Source organism: Miniopterus natalensis, chromosome 7, assembly GCF_054644295.1.
Source record: "Miniopterus natalensis isolate mMinNat1 chromosome 7, mMinNat1.hap1, whole genome shotgun sequence".
Classification (NCBI taxonomy): domain Eukaryota; kingdom Metazoa; phylum Chordata; class Mammalia; order Chiroptera; family Miniopteridae; genus Miniopterus; species Miniopterus natalensis.
The window spans coordinates 25,793,275-25,809,701 of NC_142087.1; the positions used below are offsets into that span (position 1 = coordinate 25,793,275).

Genomic DNA, 16,427 nt, shown 5'->3' on the forward strand with positions numbered 1-16,427 from the left:
GACCTCCACCAGTGCCATTTCCTCTTCCCGGAATTTGATATTGGCTGGGAGAATAACACGAATTAAGGCATTTGCTGCTTTCTATTACCATTTTTTGGTAAATCACTTTTTCCATATTAATGCACGAGAAAGAGATTGTCAGCAAACATACCATTTATTTCACTGAGGAGAAAGCTTTAATTGCTCAGTCATGTTTTTCTAATACAATTCGGTGCTTCCAAATTTATTTACTGCTGCCTCAATAAATCCAAGTAAATCGTGCTTTTATAAACGCACGCTATGCCCATGCTGAGAAGAGATTTGTTAATCGGCTGTGTCTGTTGAGTCCCGTGTCTCTCCACACCTGGAGCAATGTAGTGAAATTCTAGTCAATGACCGAGTGAATGCTAGCAAAGAGTTCTTACTTCGTCCCTTAAGGAGTTCTAGTTTACAGGTGGCAGAAAAATGGAAAAACAAAGAGGTCAAAGGACACTTAAGTTCACCATCTATTTTCTAAAATTAAATTTGCAAACAGAAGTTACAAAACATTTTTAAATTTAGGTTTTATTACAGATTTGGAAATATAATTACATTGCTCTTTTCTCTGACTTCTCCCTAGGGATGTTTTTGGAGTCTGAGTTTATGTGTAAGTTTTCCACAATAAAGCCTCTTCCCTGTGTAAGTGAATTTAAATACACACACATTTGTATATGTATATGTATATTTAAATGTATATGTATAGACATACATATGTTTACATATAAAAATGTATAATTTTAGCCCTAGCCAGTTTGGCTCAGCGGTTAGAGTGTCGGCCCATGGACTGAAGGGCCCCGGGTTCAATTCCAGCCAAGAGCAAGTACCTCAGTTGCAGGCTGGTTCCTGGGCCCCGGTCAGAGCAGGTGCAGAAGGCAACCAATCGATGTGTCTCTCCCATACCGATGTTTCTCTCTCTCTCCCTTTTCCACTCTCTCTGAAAAGTAATGGAAAAAAATATTCTCAGGTGAGGATTTAAAAAATAATAATATAAAAGTAATATAATTTTCTCTATAATATGAATTATATATAATAACATATTATATATGTAATTTAAATATATAGCTACATGATTTAATGTTATATATTATATATAAGTTGATATATAATTTTTATAGTAGGGACTTTTGTAATTCAGATAATTAACTGTGGCTTAAATGTCAGATAATCCACATGTTTTACTGATTACACTGAACATTTGGAGTAAGAAGGTGGGGCAGCAGGGGAAAGAGGAGATGGCAAGTTCAAAGCGGGAATGATTTTGGAGATAACCTTCCAGACCAACACTGTTACTATCCTGGAAGATGAGGCCCAGAGGGGGAATTGGCTTGCCAGCATCACACAGCCAACTTATGGCTGAGCTGTGAGTAAAATAATGAAACTGAAGCAAAACCACTAGGATTTTTGCTTGAATTGTGGAAAATCATGTAATACCACTCAAAGACTCCAGTGAATACCCCTAACATCAACTGTAACTTTGTGGAGCCCAGCAGGCAGCAGAGCTAAGACGCCCAGTGTCCCCCCCACCTTCCCTTCCCCAGCCCCGAGCCAGGCTGGTGGATTACACTCCACTGGGTCCAGAACCCTGGTTGCTATTTGGTTTTCCAGCTCCACTAGCAGGTTCAGAATCATGTGAGCATGGGCTGGCTTTTAATTTAAAGTAATAATAATTAAAGAACTAAATACAGTGTGGAACAGAAACAAACCATTTCTCTCCCTTAATCACTTAGGCAGAGCAATTTGTCTCTGTATCTGGCAAACCCTCGACAGGAGTAAATCAATATTAAATCTGCAATTCAATGACTCAGAGGTTTTGGAGAAAAATAAACCTCCCAAGGCATAACCAAAAGACGAGATCGAAGATGACTTTGGGATGTTTTACAGGTTGCTATGTTCTCCCGGTGAAACCAGTAAAAAGAGAATTATCATAAATTATGAGCTTACCAAAAAAACACCTTAATTTCTTTATGTCACCTTTTAAATTTTTGAGGTTGATCTCATAAATATGCCCCCAATTATTCAAAAGCAAGTTCATTTTCCATTGGGGGAGGGGAGGAGTGTCTGCCAATAAAAAACAGGTACATTCTTTCATTACCGCAAACACTACCTGAGCATTTTTGGTGTGCTTTGTCTGATATTTAAGGTTGTAGAAGTTTAAAATGCCTGGTACCTACATTTAAGTGCACTTAATGTTCAAAAACAAATGATTATCAAGTTTAAAAGCTTAACCTTTTCAGGTCAGAGCCATCTCTATCATCATTTCAGGGAATTTACAGAGACCAACCTTCATTGTGTGTGTGTGTGTGTGTGTCTAATTAACACAAATAGCATCTTGCTTGAAAATTTCACACTTAATGACCCTCCCACACAATAATACTTGCTCAGTATTTTCCAGAATGGGAACTGGAGTCATTCCAGTATCTTGGTAGAAACAGGGGGCCTCCAGCAAGTAGAGAAACCCACCTCTATCACAAGGTCAAATGGAATTGAGAACAGGGTATTGGGTTTGATAAGTAGGAGGTCACTGATTAAGCCATTGTATAAAATTCCTGGTTAGGGGCACCATCTGACATAGGTTTTTTCAGAACATTGGTTCTCAAATTGTGGTCCCCTGGACCAGCAACACCATCATTACTTGGGAACTTGATAGAAATACGAGCTCTCAGCACCACCACCTGCAGACCTACAGAATCAGAAATTCTGAGGGTGGGACCCAGAAATTTGAGTTTTAACTAGTTTATCAGAAGATTCTGTCACTGCTTCTAAATTTAAGAACTACTGCTTTAAGGGAGTCTGATAACCAAAGAAACACATCTGTGTACAGCATTCAGTGTTGCTGACCTGCTAAAAGGTCAATGGTTGTCTACTGTAGCTTTCACATTCTTGGTTCTGTGAACTCTTCCTTTATTTTACTCTACGTACTAGAGTTCTGTTTGCTTATAGTCCTCTTAGCCACTGTCTTCCAAGAAGACCCCACCTTACATCATCTTTGGCTTTGCTTTCTCTAGGAATGGAAAGTTCGTAATATTTTCCCTTTTGAAAAGTATATAAATCATCCTAGCTTGGATCCCAGATCATTTTTTTTGCCATAAAGAACATTAATGGGACATTAATTGAATGAAGTGTGATGATTAGATCATAGCATTTTATCAATTTTAATTTCCTGATTTTCACAACTGAAATATGGTTATGTGATAGAATGTGATTGTTTTTAAGAGCTACACGCTGACATATTTAAACTTAAGGGGCCATACTATTTGCAACTTACTGTCAGAGTTTAGGAAAAATGTGGAGGGTGCCGGGAGAGAATGATAAAGCCAGTATGGTAAAATGTGGTATGCACTAGTTTTACTATTTTTTCTTTTGGTATTATTTAAAAATAAAAAGTTTAAAAAAGAAAAGCAAATAGAATCGTCACGACCTGTGCTCCAAATGTATGCAATTGATTTCCCAGGATCTCATGTTTCACAGTCTGTGGTGTTTTGCAGCATCACTTTCCACCCTCCAGGGTGTCGGGACACAGAGGCGCCTATGGGGAGACAGTGGGCACTAGGCTGGGGGCAAACAGGACCACGGAGATCATCACAGCTGGAGGTATTCCTCTCCCCTCCGACTTCCTATGACATTTATTGTCTTGATGCTTATTTGGAATATTTAAAAGTGGTTAAAGAGCATAGCCTCTGGGCCCAAACAGCCAGGGTTCAAATCCTGCCTCATCCACTGTGGCCATAGTCAGGCAAGCCCATGTCCACATCTGCACATGGGGACCACAACCGTACCAGGGAGCAAGTAAGTGTGAAGTGCTAAGCTGTGCTGAGTACACAGCAAGTTATTCAGGATTCACTATTTTTATCATTGCCATGCACATATTTATTATGTCGCATCATGTGTTTATGGCTTTACCTCCAGATTTTTGTGTCCGTAGTAAGTTCACAGCTTGTTCAGGTTCATCTGGTTCATTCTCTCGCTTTACTCCTGATGAGATGGAGAGGTTAAATAACTTGCCCCAGGGGGTGCAACTTGTCAGTACTACTTACCAATGCAAGTCATTTGTGCCTGAAGTCATTTCTGCCAGCACACTCTCGGCTAGGGGTTTGGGAGAGCCATGGTATGGCACTCTGGTTTTCCAGGGAAGGTTTTTAGGTGGGAAACAGCTTTCCCTGGGGTATCACGTACCTCCTGAAGTGGGAATAACATTTCTCACCAGAGTCATCAGAATGAGAAAGCACCAGCTACCCTAGAAGCACTGAACTATAATTCATTTTTTTAATGTTTGGTATTTTGAGGACAATGGGAAGGAGCACAGTAAGAGAATCCAAAAACTGTGGGTTTCAATTTACCAATTAACTTGGGAAAGTCACTTAACTTCTCTAAATCCCGATTTCTGCATCCAGATATGGTTAGCTATATTTCCTTCCCAGCGTGGTGGCAAGGATCAAAGGAGATGACTACTAGGGGCTGTGTCTGGGGCCATGGTCGTCAATGATTTTGGTCCTTTGCTCCAAGAAAAGGGGATGGCTGACTTTTTGGCAAAGAAGCTGATGGTTACAATGGAGCTGGTGAGGGCCAATAAGAAGGTGCCAGTGAGGGGTGGGGCACCCTGGCAGAAGAGTACCCAAGGGTTCTTCCCTGAGGGAAGTCAATAGGACCTAGAACTGTGTGACCAGCACTTTTCATTCACACGTGTTTGAGGCTGGGATGGAGATCTTTGCCACCAAGCAGATCACCAAGGAAGCATATAAAATAGCAATATTTCACTTTTATTCTCACATCTTCAGTCATGTTGGGTTTCCCCTGCAATTAACAGGCTCACTAGAAAAGCATTATGATATGGAGTCCAGGACATTGGTTTCAGACTGGGGTAAATCTGGTATAAAACTGACAACTGTAAAATTGTGTGACTGGGCAAGTTAGTCAAGCTTTGTGAAGCTCAAATTCCTCACTCGCAAAATGGTGGATAATTGTTGTGGTGAACATTGCTGCGTAACAAATTACCCTCATACCTAGAAACGTGAAACAATAAGAATTTTACTTGCTTCATATTTTGTAGGTCAAGAGTTTGAGAAGGGCTCAGCAGTTCCCACTTGGTGTCTCACATGGCTGCAGTCATGTGGCCTACTCACACAGCTCCAGGCTGGGAGTCCAGCCAAGGATGTTGACCAGAGCACGTAGGCAGCAGGCTCTCCGTCATGGTGGCCTTGAGTCAGTTGGACTTCTGTACATGGTGACTGGCTTCCCTAGATCAAAACAACTAGGTAGCCTTTTCTGACCTGTTGTTGCAAGTCAGATGGCATCACTTCAACTATGCTCTACTGGTCGAAACAATCACAAGCTCCCTTGAATCAGGGGCAGAGGCAGAGGGCCCAGCTCTTGAGGGGAGGACCATTCTAGAATTCACAGATGTGTTTTAAAGCTGTCACAATACTAATACCATGTTAGAAGATTACTGAAAGGACTAGACATATAGGAATTACGAGGTATCTTGCATATGGTGTTATTTTTGAGATTTTTATAATTATTGGCTTATAGCAGGATAAGACGCTTGTCATCAGCTGGAGAGATGCGTTTATAAAAGAAACACAGGGAGATGGTGTCGTTTCTTCAAGCCACAGTTTTATATAAATGGAGTCACTTGAATCCATGCTAGCAACCAGTTGAATGCCATCGATTGCTTAGATGAATTGACCAAATGCCTTCTCCAGGGCCCTAAGATGAATTGATCGCCTGCTCTCCTCCCCAGCACTGTGTGAATGTCACTGAATAGTGAGAGGCTGTCTAAATGGTCAGGGATATTGATTTTCTTTTCTACCTTTTTTGAAAGCTCTTTGCTTACCAGGTGCTGAGCAAACATCAGGCAAATGGCAGACCACGTAGAAATAGACCAAGTGAGGAGCAACAAAGGCAGTTATGGCTTTCTGAACACGAAGCTGGTTAAGCTTCAGGTGCTCCCTCCACACACACTCTCCTTTTAGATTGGAAAGCACACACCACTGTTCACCCTTTGTTTGCCAACTGATAATAACACCTTACCCAGATGGTACTAAGTAGCATCATGGAAACTATTTCCAACCAATCCATAGAAGTTAAGCCCTAGCCCTCACTGACTGAGGCTGAGTTGAACAGTGTTGAGGGTAGGTGACACTGTACATTTCAGAGGATGCAGTGTGCATCCCAGGATTCCAAGTACAAAATTGATTCTACCCTTGGAAATGATAAGGAAGGCCCGTCTTACTCTGCCTCAGTGGTGACAAACACGGGATTTCTTTAATATAGGGGACATTCAAGAAAACAAGTCACCATCTGAAACACTCAGTAGACCCTCCCTATCTGAATATCACCATTGCAGTTCACCCCATAATCTGAGTTTATACATCTTGTTTCCTAGATGTGATGTTTCTCAGATTTGTGATCACCTTAGCTCCCTTCCTCTGGACACAAAATTGCCAGAGCCCTCCTGAAAGTGTTCCAGATGGTGCCTTTCTGGAACATCGCAATCTCTAGGACCTGTGAATACGTTATGGTACATGGCAAGGAGTAATTAAGATTGTTAATCAGCTATCTTTAAGATAGGGAGCTTATCCTGATTATCCCAGGGGGCCCAGTGGGTCCAGGTTTTATGAGTGGGAAGCAGAAGTGTAGGTCAGAGTGATATCATGCAAGAAGAATCTGACCCACTGTTGCTGCCTTTGAAACTGGTAGAAGGAGGTCATGAGCCAAGGAATGCAGGTAGCCTGCGGAAGGCAGAAAGGGCAAGAAAATGGGCCTTCTCCTAGAGACTCTAGAAGGACCACAGCCATACTGAAACCTTGATTTTAGACTTCTGACACCTGTCTGTGTTGTTTGAAGCCACTAAGTTTTGGTAATTTGTTACAGCAGCCATAGAAAACTAAGACACTGCAGAATGAAAAGCTGTTTTCTCCTGGCATTTCTCAGGGCGCAGATCTGAGCACGTGGTTTGTTCCATGCCTTCCAGGGCCGCTACTGCAAAGTCAATTCATTACTTTCATTTGTTCTGCATCACGGTGCTGGGCTAATTAATGCCCATCACTGGGTGTTCCATGCAGAAGCAGAAGTGTGTTAAGAATCAATCTCTCTGACCTTTATTCCTTGTTTGTGTTTTGTCATTCGTGGGCTGCTTAGCTTGACATATGAATTACTCTCCAGCTGCTTGGTGAGGGGGATGCACAGTCACCAGCCCCCAAATATTTCTGACATATGCCAATTGCAGTTTCAACACACATTTTCTTTCCACCCCATCACCCTGGAATTGTTCCATTGGCAACTAACGAAATACCAACAGGAGGAAGGAATTGACAAGGCATTGCTGTTGACAAAGGGGTGAGCCTTTGAGGAAGATTAAAAATAGATGCCCTTTAGGAAGAAAGAATTGAGGAATTGAATCTTCTCTCTTCTTTCACTCTAGGCTATTGTCCAAATCCAAAAAATCAAAGCTTCTTCAGCATTTGTGAGTTTAAGAAAAGGAGATTGTGGATTTTCAAGAATCCATTTGTTTTGTTAAGAATTTCTAGCAGGCAGCTTTTTGGTGTGTTCCCCACTGAAAACTTATAAAAGAAACAATACTGCAACTTTTGTCATAGCAAGTAAATGGTGACTGTATTCTTCACGCCGAAGACATGCTGTGCATGAAGAACATGTCCAGGAGCAAACCACTTTGGGAGGGTATTTCAGCATGCCCTCTCATCCCCTTGCTCTCAATCCTCTCTCTTCTAGAGGCACCCAATTCTAAACCTTGCATCATTTGTTGCTGCTTTCGGTAGCTCTTCTCCCTGGCTTGCAAGATACTGCCCAAGAGTTTCCAAATTACCTTTTCCATAAACTTTCGTTCCTTTCTTGCACCAATCTCAACCAGCATCAATGAGAAAAGCAGTCTAATTAAGGAGTTCACGCACGGGCATTGGTAAGTGATAACACCTGGATGTGTTGCCTTCCTCAGAGGACTTGTTTTCCTAAACTTTTTAAATAGAGATATAATCAACCTAGATCATGAAGGCTTAAAATGAAAACTTAACTCTTCGTGGCGGGAATTCAGTCAGTGTGCATGTGCCCAGGGGAAGTGATTTGGGTCGTGGAAGCTTTCTTAGTGCCCCTCAAATCAAATTATTTGCACCACTAATTAAAATCCTGCCCCTGCTTCCACCCCCACAGATGAAATGGATTCTGTAGAAATATTCTACATCATAATTTTAAACAGTAACATTTACAGTGTGTCTCATAGTTCCCAAGAAAAGATTATTTCACATGATCCTCACCATTAAGCCTATATGGTCAAGAATTCCACCATCTCCATGCTATACATCAAAGGGTAGACAAACTTTTTCCATAAAGGGCCAGAGAACAAACACTTTAGGCTTTGTGAGCCGTGTTATCTCTGTTACAGCTACTCTACTCTGCCATTGTGGCGTGAAAGCAGCCAGAGGCAGGATGTAAACAAATGGGCACAACTCTGTTCAACAAACTTCATTTACAGAAAACAGGCAGTGGGCCAGATCTGCCAATCCCTGCTCTAGATGAAAGAAACAGTTCAGAGAACTCCTCAGAACACATACAAATAAAACGTAAACCTACCCAGGGCCTGGTCCCTTTCTTTCGGATTCCACACCTAGTGCTTGTCCCTCCCTGTGTTGCAGTTACGGTGTTTAGCACTTGGTATTCATGACTATGGATTAAGTCACCCACACTTTCCACCCACTCCCTCTTTTCCCCACACACATTTGAGCAGCAGCAGCTGGTACTGGGCCCCCATCATAGCCTGAAGTCATGAAAACAGAGTGAAGGTGACTGACCCAGAGGACCAAACCAAGCAACCCTGATGCTATTAGCTCTCCCTAAAGAGGCTTGCCAGCCACGGAGAGCATAATTAATGAGACTTGCACTGCAGAGTCTGTCAGATTCACCTGTTCCTTCCAGACGCACATTAGTGAGCCCTCCCTCCAGCAAAGAGTTCGGACTAGGTATCCTCGAGGCACCCCCACCCTGCAGCTTCCTTCTGGTTCACTAGCAGAACAGGACCATGCACCAGCGTCACGGTGGAAGCTTTGCAGGGGACGAAACTTCAGGAAGCTGTGTTCCTGCGCTGTGCTAGGGCTGTTCATTCCCAGCTGGGCACCAGAGCACCTTCTCTACGGGCCTTGCCAGCTTCTCTTCACCTCCCACCGCTGACTGCCTTCCCGGGGAGGAGGAGCACTGTGCTGGGGCCACAGCTGAAGTGACGGACAGAGCCTTGTCCTCACTTCTCTCTCCCTCATCTTCCCGCTCCTCCTTCCACCTGTCCACTCAGGAGCCTGCTGTGTTAGACTGAGGTCCTCTGCCCACCTGCGATGGAAAACAGAGCCGTCCACATGGCCCAGGCAGGCTCTCCTTAACTATACTGTGTCCATGGCCAAAGCTACTAATATATGAATATATGAAGGTGGCTTAGTCTTGCTTTGCTTTTCCACACTCATCTCTCAGGAGAACCTCACTGAGGGGGCCATGTCATTTTTGCCAAGAGAGCATGCAGGGGTACCTGGCATCTCTGGAAAATTGTCCTCTCAAGTGTACCCCAGTCTAGCCATCCCTGCCTCCACATCTGGCATAGCACCTACCATCTTTTTTTTTTTTTTTTTTAATTTATCTCTATTGTTGAAAGTATTACAGGTGTCCCATTTTTCCCCCCAATTGACCCCCTCCTCTTTGCTCCCACCCCCTCCCCAGGCCTTCACCCCGTTATTAACTGTGTCCATGGGTTATGCATATATGCATATAACTTCTTTGGTTAATCTCTTCCCACCCTCCACCCCCCTTCCTTCTTTTCTCTGAAATATGATCGTCTGTTGCATGCGTCAATGTCTCTGGATCTATTTAGTTCGTCAGATTCTTTTGTTCATCAGCTTCTTCTTAAAGAAGACCCTTCGACATTTCCTGTAGCGCTGGTCTGGTGGTGATGAACTCCTTTAGCTTTTTCTTATCTGTGAAGCTCTTTATCTGACCTTCAGTTCTAAATGATAGCTCTGCTGGGTAGAGTAATCTTAGTTGTAGCTTCATGTTTTTCATCACTTTGAATATTTCTTGGCCACTCCCTTCTGGCCTGCAAGGTTTCTGTTGAGAAATCAGCTGACAGTCGTATGGGCTCTCCCTTGTAGGTAACTAATTGCTTTTCTCTTGCTGCTTTTAAGATTCTTTCTTTGTCTTTAAACTTTGGCATTTTAATTATGATGTTTCTTGCTGTGGGTCTTTTTGGGTTCCTCTTGTTTGGGACCCTCTGTGCTTCCTGGACTTGTAAGTCTATTTCTTTCCCCAGGTAGGAGAAGTTTTCTATAATTATTTTTTCAAATAAGTTTTCAATTTCTTGCTATCTTTCCTCCCCTTCTGGCACCCCAATAATACAAATGGTGGGCCTCTTGAAGTTGCCCCAGAGGCTCCTTATACTATCTTCATATTTCTGGACTCTTTTTTCTTTTTGCTCTTCTGGTTTCCTCATGTTCCAAATTGCTGATTTGATTCTCAGCATCCTGTACTCTACTGTTGAGTCTCTGTAAATTATTCTTCATTTCAGTTCGTGTAGCCTTCATTTCAAATTGGTACTTTATTATGTTATCGATTTTCTCAGTTATTTTCATAATAACATGCTTGAGCATCCTTATAAACAAAATTCTGAACTCTGTATCTGTTAGCTTGCTTGGTTCTATTTCATTTAGTTCCTCTTCTGGAGATTCCTTCTGTTCTTTCCTTTGTGACATGTTTCTTTGCCTCCGCATTTTGACTGCTTCCAGGTGTCTGTTTCCATGTATTAGGTAGAGCTGCTATGTCTTCTGGAATTTGTAGAGTGGCTTTGTGTAGCAGGTGTCCTGTAGGGTCCAGTGGCCCAGCCTCCCCAGTCATCTGAGCTGGGCCTTCTAGGTGCTCCCCTGTGTGGGCTGTGTGCACTGTCCTGTTGTAGTTGAGCCTTGGTTGTTGTTGGCATCACTGGGAGGAATTGACCCCCAGGCCAATTAGTTGTGAGGACCAGCTGCAACTACAGCCAAAGAGCTGCTGTGCTGGATACACCCCTATGGAGCAGGATTTACTTCAGTGGAGCTTTGGTGTTCACCAAGTGCGCCCCTTGAGTGTGTCCCTCGTGGGTGTGGTAGGGTTATAATCCCGCGTGGTCACCAGGTGCATTGTCTCTGGGGTCTCCGGGGAGGTGCAAAGTCAGCCTGTGCCAGTGCCTTGCCCAGGGCCACCCAGCATGAGCTACACAGCAAACCGTAGTTGGCTGCTACTTGTGCTGGGCTTGGAGGTGCCCAGGAGAGGCCAAGCTATGAGCCAGTGCAGCTGCCGCTAGTGCCAGGCCTGGGGCCGCTTATCAAGCCCTAGGGTGCCCGCTGCTGCTTGTTTGAGAGATTTTAGGAAAGTCCTAAGCATGAGGCTCGAGAGGCCACTTGCACAGAAAAGCCCCTGGAAACGGCCTGGATGAGCCTGCAGGTGGGGAGGGGCGGGGCCTCCGGGAACCACGGGGCGGGGCCAAAGGTGTGAGTCAGGTGCTGGCGATTCAAACATGGCGTCTGCCTGCCGGCTGTGTGCGGGGAGGACTCGCCACAGGAGCCATGGCCTCCCCAGCCCTTCTGCCTGGGAGGAAGCCGCCCTCCGCCTCTCGCCCGGATCTCAGGCAGGTTAGTTCCTCCCCGAGTGTCCCGGGTCCTTTCCGGCTGCTCCCGGCGCTGGGCTCAGAGGGAGCGTCCGAGTGAGTCCGCGCCGGGCCCTTTAGAGGAGCTGCTGGGGCTCCCGCAGCCTCCGCCACCCTCAGGGACGTCCCGGCTGGTTTCATAGCCCAGAGGTATGGGGACGTCTCTTCCCCACCCTGGAGCCCTGGGCTGGGGGCCTGCTGTGGGGCTGGGACCCCTCTCTCCTCCAGGAAACCTCCGCTGCCGAGATTCCCTCCCAGGTTTATCTGGAGGCACAGGGTGTGGGCCCGCGGCCCGTCTCCAGGATTCAGCCCCTGTCTGCTCGCGTCTCCGCCCCCCCCCGCCGGTCTCGGTGCTTCCTCAGTTCCCTGGTTGTGGGGCTTCTGTTCAGCCAGATCTCAGGAGGCTCTGAGTGATGGTTGTTCTGTATTTTAGTTGTAATTTTGATGTGGTTGCGGGAGGCAGCGGGTCGACTGTTACCTGCGCCGCCATCTTGATTCGTCCCGACCGCATCCCTACCATCTTTTAATATCCTTTTCCCTAATATAATCTCCTAAATCCAACTCATGACATGCCCCCACCATCCTGGCAACAGGAGCAAGAGGAAGATCAAAATCATCCTGAAGTGCAACCCAAGTAAGATGCACATGAGCCAGCAAACATGGGAGCTGGGATTGGGCCTCTGTGCTTCACTCCGCTAAAAACATCCTTCGATCCCTCCCTAATTACATTGACTTATCTCGGTGTATCTTGTATACAAGGCTTTAGTTGAAAGATAGAGATTTGTTAATATCTTGTCACTGAGATGCAGTGACTGGAACTGTGGCCAGAGGCACGCAGCCATATCCTCTCTCCTCAATTGATTGTCTTCATTCTTGCAAGATGGGCAAACCTCGATAAATGAGGGCGATCAATACGGTGCATTCAGCCATGATTGTGGCTTAACTCCCTGTTCTTTGAAAAGTTAAGCCCCGTGATTTGCCTATAATTGGGCTTTCCAAAAAGCCATGCCTGCCTGCTTTAGGGGGAAATTAAGTAGCCAGACTCCCTGACTGTGCTGCCTGTTCCCTCCCCTCACTCTCCCTCCCAGCAATTGACCTCCCTGGGTCATGTCTGTCCTCCCCACGCCTCTCTCATTTCTAGATCCCTGTTTGGATCTTGACAGCCAAGTCCAGCAGTTGGTAGCAAAGCAGATGAACTAGAACATCTGAGCTTAGGAGTCCTCTCCTTCCTCCATCATCTTCCACATCACCCCCAGCAATGGCTGGTTCTGGGTTCCTTGTTTTATAAACCGTGTTCAGCTTATCAGTTCAAACACTGCCTTGAAGAGGCAAAGGCAGAAAGAGGTACAGATGTGCTCTTAATTGAGGAGAGGGATGGAAGGGGAAAGGCGCAGTGGAGTTGCTCTGGTAAAATTTGTGCTGGGCACATGTGTTAAATTTGGCTTTAAAAGTTGAACCAGAATTGTCAAATATCCATCTGCTCGTTTTTAATAAAATAATACCTAGCAATAAACACTCTTGCTTTCTTATATTTTTTATCTGTACCTGTTCATTCTTCCCTGCCCACCACCACCTTGACTTGGACCCTCTTGTCCCATATCAGAGTTCTTAATTGCAAGCAACAGGAATTGATTCTCTGTCACTTAAGCAGAAGAGAATCTATTGGAAAGGTATGGGAGTTTACAATATATGGGAGGCTGAAAGATTAGTCTTGAGGGAGCCCCAGGGCTAGCCTGTAGGATTTAGATCCTGGAAGAGAGATACCCACTGAGGCGCCTTTGGAGCAGAGAGCACCTTCAGTGTCTTTACAGCAGGCAGATGCCTCAAATTTCACTTTGACTAACATAGACCTAGTGGATTCTAGGTAATCCCCCAAATATGCTGGGGAGAGTTAGAAAAAGGAGAAATAAGTGTTGGGCAGAAAAATATAATTTAAATAAGTAATAAGTATCCAGCACTCACTTTTTTATATATTTTCATAGCCTGTGAGTTTGTAGATGCTCAGAGACTAGCCACAGCTATCGGATGATAAATTAGTTTTTGCCCAAGTGAAAGAAAGTTTCCTGGTTGAGACAGAGCCCAGCTGTTGCCAGGAGCCTGTTTAAACTAATTCATTCCCTAAGTTTTATTGCCATCCAAGGGCTTAGGGTTCTGTTTTACTGTCCAAAAATGAAGTGTTGTCATTGCAAAAACAGCAGTACCATCCATCAAGTTCTCTTCACAGGCCCCTCACTTGCCTTCTAGAGCATTTCTGTGGACTTACTGGCTCTCCACGCAGGTTTTTTGTTTGTTTTTTTGTTTTTGGCTGATTCCCAAATGTGATAGCACAGTACTGTCAACAAATAGAAAGGCTGGGAAGCCCTCCAGAAAAATGATTTATGAGGTTTCATTCTCCCTCCCTGAATTCATATCACTATCCTTTCCTTCATAGTGTTAGGGTTTTAGTTTGTGATGCGGGCTGCGAAAGATTTCACAACTGAGAAGAGATAGGTGCAAAGAAGGAATTTATTTTACTTTCCACATGAAAGGGAAAGTGTCCATGCATGCTAATCAATACAAGGGCAAGCAACAAAGGGTGGTCTGGGGTTTAAGCAGTTATGTTGCTAGGCAACAAGGAAGAGAGGGGGGTTGGGTCATCAGGAAGTTGAGCAGGTACCGGAGAGGTTGTCTTGAAAAGTTACAGTTTGTTTCTTTCCAGGAGACAGTCCGGCAGATGTCCTGGGAAAGTGTCTTAGTATTTTTCCTAAGACTGTAAAACATGCTTAGAACAAAAGTCATGAATAGTTCCAAAGAGGCTTGTTTGAAGGGGAGGGGGAAAGGGAAATTTCTAACTAGAGGCTCCTTGGTGTGAATTATCTCTGATTTGTGAAAACAGCAGGGAAGAGGGTAGCCTGGAGAGTAGCTTATCTTCTCTGCAGTTTGAATGGAGGGGCTGTTCAAATTAGCGCCAAAAATCTTGGGGTTTAATTACCAGGTGCTTCTCATAAATTGTGGAAGGCCACGACAAAGAACAAGAGGGGCCCTTCTCCTGTCCTTACACATGGGAGGGTTCCTTTGCCCTGTTCCCTTCGCTTAATGGCCCTACTACCTTGTCTGCTCTGAGAGTGCTTTTCTCCACCTAATTCTTATTTAAGGAAACTCATGTTCAGCCATCACCAAGCCCATTTGCTCACTGCAAGGAAAACTAATTGCTCTTGGAAAATAATCTCATATACACTTTAGTGAGAGTGTATATGAGATGAGCTTGGCTTCAGCTGAGGGAAAAAACATCTTATATATAAATGGAACTTGAATTCATGGAAATGAATTTCAAAAGAGGGCTGCTTAGGTTGATATTCAGGTAATGTGCCGGTATTGTCATTCCAGGTAAAGATGGCCCTGCAACAAGAAGGATTCGACCGCAAAAAACGAGGGTATAGAGATATCAATGAGATCGACATCAACATGAATGATCCTCTTTTTACAAAGCAGTGGTATCTGGTAAGTGTCTGTGTATTACTCCTAATGTTTCTCATTTCGAGATTTCGGATTTTTAAAATGCATTTCTATTTCCTCATTATTCTTTGGGACATTTGCCAGCATCCGACTCCATGAACTGCTCTGTCCCCTCTGACACATATTGATTTTCTGTCACGACCCAAGCATCTCATTCTCTAATCTGCTTTCTTCTGAACTGCTAAGTAGCCTTGGTCTCCTAGGGTCAAAGCAAGTAGCAGCAGCAGATTAGATTCTCCCAGGCTCTGAGAAAGTGCACCAGTGTGTGAATGAAGACTTGCGAACACATGTAAAAGTCAACATGAAGGTCTGGGAAGAGTTATGCGGGTTCTCAACAGTCCAAGTAATGGCAGGACATGATAAAACCACAGGCATAAGACAAAGAATCGGGTGACTTCACAAGAAACAAACAAGAGACCTTGAAGACTAAAGTAACAGAAGTAGCATCTATCAGTGTTTCCTCAAATAATGGCAGGAAGTCAGTTCCACGGGACTTAGCTGATGCAGGAATCAAGGCTAGGAAACCCATCCATCTATCTGTTAGTGAATATTTTCTGGCTCACTGAGAGCCCATCCATTTGGATGGCTTGACTTATGTTTAAAAGGCGGTGCCCAAGGCCTCCAAACAAACCAAACTGCAGGGCATATTGAGGAAAAGGAGTGACTAATTTATGAATGTGAGTAAAGCTTTATTTAAGATTAAAAGATGTTGAGCAAGAGAGAAAAGAAATTATGACCTGTGGACTGCTACATAATAGGAATGCATCACAACCCCCTCTTGAGGCCTCAGAACTTGACCATACCTTCTGCTTTTTGGCATGGAGTTCCAAAAATTCCACCTGAGTAGCCAAATAAATTTATGTGTACAGTCAGCCCTTCATATCTACAGGTTCCACATCTATGGATTCAACCAACTGCAGGTTGAAAATATTCCCCCAAAAAAAATCCCAGAAATTTCCAGAAAGCAAAACTTCAATTTGCCACAATCAGTGCACCATGCTGAGCCCATGCAAATGAAGTGATGTGTAGGCATGTCCTGCTGTAACCTGTAAGCAAAACATGTTATATGCAAATACTAAACCATTTTATATAAGGGACTTGAGCATGCACGGATTTTCATATCCACAGGGGCTCCGGAACCAATCCCCCTTGGATACAGAGGGATGACTGTACTAGTCAGGATAGGCTAGGTTTCTTGCAATAACAACCCTCAAATCACAGCGGCCTAACAAAATCAGAGTTTCTCACTCAC

The 16,427-nt window shown here is 44.2% G+C and overlaps 1 protein-coding gene across 2 annotated transcripts in view; it reads left to right on the forward strand.

The window, feature by feature from the left end:
- Positions 1–16,427, forward strand: part of PCSK2 (proprotein convertase subtilisin/kexin type 2) — a 177,179-nt gene that overhangs the window by 68,264 nt on the left and 92,488 nt on the right. For both annotated transcript variants that reach the window (XM_016212025.2, XM_087818587.1), the window contains one exon: positions 15,047–15,160. In XM_016212025.2, coding sequence (XP_016067511.2) covers positions 15,047–15,160 — 114 coding nt within the window. The remainder of the gene's footprint in view (positions 1–15,046; positions 15,161–16,427) is intronic.